This window comes from Lepisosteus oculatus, chromosome 14, assembly GCF_040954835.1.
Source record: "Lepisosteus oculatus isolate fLepOcu1 chromosome 14, fLepOcu1.hap2, whole genome shotgun sequence".
NCBI lineage: Eukaryota > Metazoa > Chordata > Actinopteri > Semionotiformes > Lepisosteidae > Lepisosteus > Lepisosteus oculatus.
In genome coordinates this window covers 15286430-15292888 of record NC_090709.1, presented here as the reverse complement: position 1 = coordinate 15292888, position 6459 = coordinate 15286430, and the positions used below count along the sequence as shown (strand labels likewise).

The window sequence follows — 6459 nt, the reverse complement described above, 5'->3', positions numbered from 1 at the left end:
ACTGTAAGACATGGAGACATTGACAGGTTATAACCTTTGCTTTGTGTTTTAACATAAGTGTTCAGGATCCAAGCCCATGTTCGGACAGTTGTGTTTCTCTTGTAATCATCAAATGTCATTGTTTTGTCCGTCAGTTTCTTTCTTGAGTTGTACCATGGATATTTTATACCATCAATACTTTTCATGCTCTTTTGCATTTTCCTTCACATATGGAAAAGAACTCAAGGCGTTCTTGTCACTGTGCTACACAGTACAGGATATGCTGTGAGGAATTCGCGCAGCTTTCAGCGGAATCCAGAGGGAGGACTCGCTCGGTGAATGATCTCTCAGGAAATCCCGGGTGAGATTCAACATCCCGGGTGAGGTTTTTCTGCACCAGCCACGACAAGTTTGAAGACGTTCTCTGGATTTCCTGAATGTGACTTTAAATTAGTTCACATTCTTTGGTAGTTAACAGAACTAAATGCTTTGGAGGTACATTTAAAACTGCAGAGAACACTGTAGCACTTCGAGTTTAATTGTGTAAACCTGGCTCCCTATGAACACGAGCAAAGAGTTCTCACTCAACAGAAGACTGCGATGTGAGCACAGTAACATAAAACACTTGGAGATGCCAGAGATTGAACCCGGGACCTCATACATGCAAAGCATGCACTCTACCCCTGAGCTATACCCCCGACATAGAAGGCTGTGGAAGTGACTTAGAGATGTGCAGGTGCTCACAGAACACAATCCATCTTTTGCATCTTTTAAGTGCTCTTGATTAAACTATGCATAGAAAAACAGCGGTACTGATGATTTTCATGGACTGATGCACACTTGTTCTGTACAACTCCAGTGATAAAACCTTGTCTGTAAATATTGTAGAACGTAAAAGGGTGAAACAACGCTCCAACCGCAGGAATGGTAACAGAAAGGATCATTTTCTTATTTAATACGTCCTTTTGGGTTCCTTGTCAACGCACACAGACGTCAGAGCTGAACAAATATTTTGTACACAAGACGGCAGTGCGATATTAGAATTCCTGTCTTCTTGATGGATTCAGACTCTTTCTCAGAGGTCCATGCTTGCCAAATAACTTTACAGCTGTAGCGGCAATGCTTATTAATAAGACAGAATTAAGCGTTGCTGTGCTTTCCTAAATGAGGCCCCATCTCACTCTCCCTCTCTGTGGTGCAGCCACAGAGAAAGTATTCATGCAGGCTGATTTAAGATGTTTTCTTCTGATAAGGGACAGCTCCCAAACGGAGATCCACTTAGCTAAGCCTGGCTATCATGATCTATGGTCATCCATTGGCGCCTATCTGTCTAGGGAGTGCCGAATGGACATCTGGACTGCATTCCTAAGTGTCAGGAGTAAGTGACTCATATCTCACCTTGATCAACCAATCAGGGATTGGCAGGGGGTGGTAACACCACGTGGGTCTCCAATGCCTCCAATGTATTTCTGATGGAGCGCTATGAGCAAAGATTTAATAAGCTACTCCTGCCGATGATTCAGTTTAAAGAAGTAAAAGCTTTGCAAACAAAAGCAACTCGCTACCACAGCCAATATTAAATGTACTTGGTGGCACATTGCCATTTGCACTGGCTCAAAAGTGATCTGGCAGACGTTGTTCCCTACGTAAAGCTGAAAGCGCCAAAGAGCATTTCCATTGAGAAAAAAAAAATCTGCCTTGATGTTAAACATAGAGAGCCTGCTTTTTAGAAGTTCTCCCTCTAAACACCTTGTGCAGCCTCCCGACAGACTAACAAAAAGCGCCTTTTCACCAACTCAATTTATAATACGCCCCTCAAAACTCACAACCGAATAACAATCCACCCGTATATTTGATTTTCAAGATCCATTCAAGGCAACTTGGCTCTTCGTAAGCAAATAATTTCAGGGAAGAAACTCAGTTTAGTCAACTACTGGTGCATTCAGCACAGCACTTGCTCTTGCTTGTCAGGGTGGCCGAGTGGTCTAAGGCGCCAGATTCAAGGACATGTGTCTTTCCAGTGGGCTTGGGTGTTCTGGTCTCCAAATGGAGGCGTGGGTTCAAATCCCACTCCTGACAGCTTCTGTTTCTACCTCTCTTGAATTGTTCCAGTGCTAGCTGACAGTGAATGACTGAAATATAAAAGCAACAGAAGAAAGCAAGCAAGTCAGTGCAATTTATGAGTATTCTGCACTGTTAAAATGCACAGGTTTTCATACTTTTTGGAATTCATAGCTCAAGAAGTGACTCCTGTTTCATTTTCTATTCACCAACTTGATTTGCATTCCGCCCTCACACCTCACAACAGAATAACAAACGGCTGTTTCGAACGGAGTTTAATGTCGGTTTTTTACTTTATTAGAGAGAGGCACTGAACTTTGGGGAACGTGACATCCACCCAGTATTACTAGTAGGTTGATAAATATAAATGTTCTTTTTCCCCCCGTATGCTACCTCGCGAAATATAACGATGGCCAACTCCTTAAGTCGAAATTTAAACCCTTCTCACGCTACAAGACAGTCCGTCAACATCGCCGCGGCCCGAAGCGCGACCTTCGGTATGACGTTGGCGGAAGGGGGTAGGGTAAGTACGTCACAGCCAGGGGAAGCCCCTATCACGTGAGAGGGGTGCGGCGGGCAACTAGCCCACGGGGGCGAAGAGAAGTTGATTTGCGTGGAGTGTGGAAACACTACACGACCGGGCAAGCGAGCCGTTTTTTTTTGTTTTGTTTTTTCCAGAACATCAGAACAACCGCAAAGATGACCATCGATCCACCTCCGGACGTTTCCTTTTTTGTCCTCTTTGGCCTCCAAAATAAAAAAAAAAACTGGGATCCATCGTGGCGTTGCCAAATTAAAACGTCAACCACTTTTCGGGCTTTCGTGCTGTCCATGATGAAACCGTCATGGTTGTGTAAGCATACGTTACGTCACAGACCGGCGGCGCTCGGACGTGAGGAGTGTCGTTACGTTTTTGAAATGGCACGTCAGACAAGATCTCTGACAAGCTCTCCGAAAAACCCAAACCTGTAAAATTCAATTTCAATTCAGTTTTTTTATATAGCGCCTTTCACAACAAGAATGCCCCAAGGCCCCAAACAAAGGAGTTGTTCCACACCCCCGCCACCCTCTGAGTACAGTAGAGCCCCCTGTAATGACTGGAGGAGCTCACCCAGCTGTGTCTGGAGAGAAGCCGGGGTATCGGCTTCAACCACAGGGCTGGGCGGCTTGTTCCCCACCCCCACCCCCTTCTGTGTACAGAAGAGCCTCCTGTCCTGACTCCAGTAGGAAATGTCACCTGGAGGCAACACACCGGCTTCTTTTAACAGATGACCTCGGGAATCGGGAACAACGGAGCTGTGTGCGGCCGTCTGTACGGAGGGGTTCAGCGCGGGGGGGCTCCGGGCTCGGGTCTGGACCCGGAGGGGGGGGGGGACTGTCTGTGTGGAGTCTGCATGTTCTCCCTGTGTTCTCCGGGTCCAAAGACAGGCTTTTGGGCTAATTGGCTTCTGGGAAAACTGGCCCTGGTGTGTGTGTCCTGTGATGGAGTGCTGTCCTGTCCAGGGTGTGTGAGTGAGTGTGTGTTTGTCATGTGATGGACTGGTTCCTGTCCAGGGTGTGTGAGTGTGTGTGTCTGAGTGTCCTGTGAGGGACTGGTTTCCTATCCAGGTTGTGTGTGTGTGTCCTGTGAAGGACTGGTGTCCTGTTCAGGGTGTGTGAGTGTGTGTGTGTGTCCTGTGATGGACTGGTGTCCTATCTAGGGTGTGTGTATGTCCTGTGATGGACTGGTGTCCTGTCCAGGGTGTGTGAGTGTGTGTGTGTCCTGTGAAGGACTGGTGTCCTGTCCAGGGTGTGTGAGTGTGTGTGTCTGTGTGTCCTGTGATGGACAGATGGTACCAAGCCTGGACACCCATGAGACACTGGCTTCCTCAGAAGACTCTCACGGAGGGCACACTGTCCCTAACCCGGGTCCAGAAGAAACTACAGTGATCTATAATTCCTGCGCCTCGGAAGGGTTTATGACGTCTATGTCCGGCGCCCGCGACCGCGGACCGGCGGTTTGGCGTCGCGCTCCGCAGCTCGAGCTTCGGTGCGAGGCAGAGCGGGAGGGAGTCGATGTGGCCTCGGTGCCATCTTTGCTGGTGAGTCAATTGTGACCGTTGCGGTACAATAAACCATCAATAAACCTTTTCCCACCCCGTCCAGTATTTCTGTCGCGGCCCACGTCCCTTACAATCGACAAACTATTAAAAAAAAACAGTAGCCCTTCGCAACATTACACGCCATTTTTTTTATTTTAAACGTCCTCTAGATACGCAGGTGGCTCGATACCTGTCTTATCCTCGCCGGCGTCTTTATACCGGCAAGTGAATTTTATTTGGGGTCCCTCAGAATTGTGACAGAAATGTCAGTGAACCACAATAAAAAACGAAACTTTTTTTTTAAAGGCGGTGAATGGATTTTCTGAGTAACCGTGTAGCGACTAACATAAGGAAAAAAAAGTTGTCTTTTCCTACGAAGACGTTTTGGTACAGGACTTTCTTTAAATATCAGTTGTGCATAGCGTTTTACAAAAAGTTGATGATGATCTTGGAGATAATTGCAAAGGAAAATTGAGATAACTACCAAAACGTTACGTGTGAAACGACAGGACAGAACTTTGAACCCACAAAGAAACAAAGGTATGAAATATTGCCTCGTCATGGGGGGTTGATAATTGTAGTAAGTGTTCCTAATTTTCGTAAAGAAATGTATATTATGGGAGTCACACGTGAGATTTAGTGTATATACGTTTCATATTGTGCATACATACGTGGTTAAAAAGTGGAATGAGTATGATTATAAACTCGTGTGTCCTATAATCAGATAATTTTTGAACAAGCTTTGATTAGACAGGTGAAAAACAACATCAGATCCTTTTTTTAATATATTCTCACGTCTGAATATAAGCTTCTCCCCTCTGGCCAACATTTCAGGGCTCCCAGGTGTAGATCCCAAATTGAAACAAATATTAATTTGTTACCCAGTTAAACAGTTAATAGAAGTGAGTGACCAGGGTAAATAAAGGTGGGTCAGTGTAAACTGTTTATTCTGGACCAGACTTCGTCATGTGTGATATGTCATGACTTCTTATATTAAGTTTTATCTTTATATTTAGTTCTACATGTGTAATAGATGCGATGTGTGTCCATAAAAAGGTTTCTCCAGGGGAAAATCAAGTTCGTTTTAAAACCGTGTTTCCTTTTTAGGGTACGTTTGCATTCCAAGTGTGGGGTTTTTGCCTTTTTATCATATTTTGGATGTGAATCCGTGGTATTTTTGCTGAGACAAGTTGCCTTTCTTATACGCGGAGGGATCTGCTCGTGAGATGTCCGCTTGGTCCATTTCTGAGCTCAGTATAAGGTGTAGAAAGCACGACTGTCATCATCACCCGCCTCTCACCCAGGTGTGGAATAATGTTGTGACTATTGCTTCAGCAATAACATGCTGATTGCATGTTTCTAGATGGGTATAACAGAGATCTCAACTACTGAGGGGCCTTATTAATAAAGTCTCCACAGCCGAAGCGCTGTGTCTCTTTTCAGCTGGCGATAAACCTTTCCTCGATCCTTTGCTGACTTGTAAAACTGTTCCTGATCAGAATAAAAAACGCTCCCGCTAATACACAAGCACCCGTGTCTCGCCAAAGCTGACAAATAAACAGACGGACAAGCCGCACTGCACGTGTGAACAGGGGAATGAGCGAGCGAGCGGGGATAGGGCGCCTCCTGCGCTTAAAAGCTTGCAGCACCTGGTATACCCAGGCGGTCTCCCATTTAAGTACTAACCAGGCCCATCCCTTTTTAGCTTCCGAGATCAGACGAGATCAGGCATGCTCAAGGGGGTGTGGCCGTAAGCGAGAGCAAAGCTCGCTGGCACCCTTCTTATTGAGAGGACAGCTCCGTCACCTCTTTTACGACGCTACTTTTTTTCCCTTGTGTTTTTCTCTTCTTCCCACGTTCTCTCTCTTCACTGCCTTCGTCCCCGCTCTATTTCACTTCAGCCTTTCACTCTTGCTTCCTTCCAATGAGGACGGAGCTGCGGGAGAAAGGGCGCTATAGAGGATCGCTGTGGAGAGCTGCTGCTGTGCTTTGACATCTGAGCTCTGTGGAAAACGATCTCAATACAATTCTGAAAAACGCGACTCTCCGAACGCCAGCCGAACAAGTCTCCACAGCCGAAGCGCTGTGTCTCTTTTCAGCTGGCGATAAACCTTTCCTCGATCCTTTGCGGACTTGTAAAACTGTTCATGATCAGAATAAAAAACGCTCACGCTAATACACAAGCACCCGTGTCTCGCCAAAGCTCACAAATAAACAGACGGACAAGCCGCACTGCACGTGTGAACAGGGGAATAATAATAATAATAATAATAAACTTTATTTTATATAGCGCCTTTAAAGGTGGCTTCTCAAAGCGCTTTACAGGATGACAATAACA

At 45.9% G+C, this 6459-nt stretch overlaps 1 protein-coding gene, 1 non-coding gene and 1 pseudogene across 2 annotated transcripts in view; 1 reads left to right on the top strand and 2 right to left on the bottom strand.

Annotated features, from left to right (window-relative positions):
- Positions 1-1945: 1945 nt before the first annotated feature.
- Positions 1946-2058, top strand: trnal-caa (transfer RNA leucine (anticodon CAA)). Its single transcript has 2 exons — positions 1946-1983; positions 2013-2058. It is a non-coding gene; the product is annotated as a tRNA-Leu (tRNA).
- A 1947-nt stretch (positions 2059-4005) lies between these two features.
- The window catches only part of LOC138242511 (zona pellucida sperm-binding protein 3-like), a 4579-nt gene continuing 2125 nt past the window's right edge, over positions 4006-6459 (bottom strand). The window contains exon 8 of the mRNA XM_069198043.1: positions 4006-4064. Coding sequence (XP_069054144.1) covers positions 4006-4064 — 59 coding nt within the window. The remainder of the gene's footprint in view (positions 4065-6459) is intronic.
- LOC138218941 (5S ribosomal RNA) lies at positions 5759-5877 on the bottom strand (annotated as a pseudogene).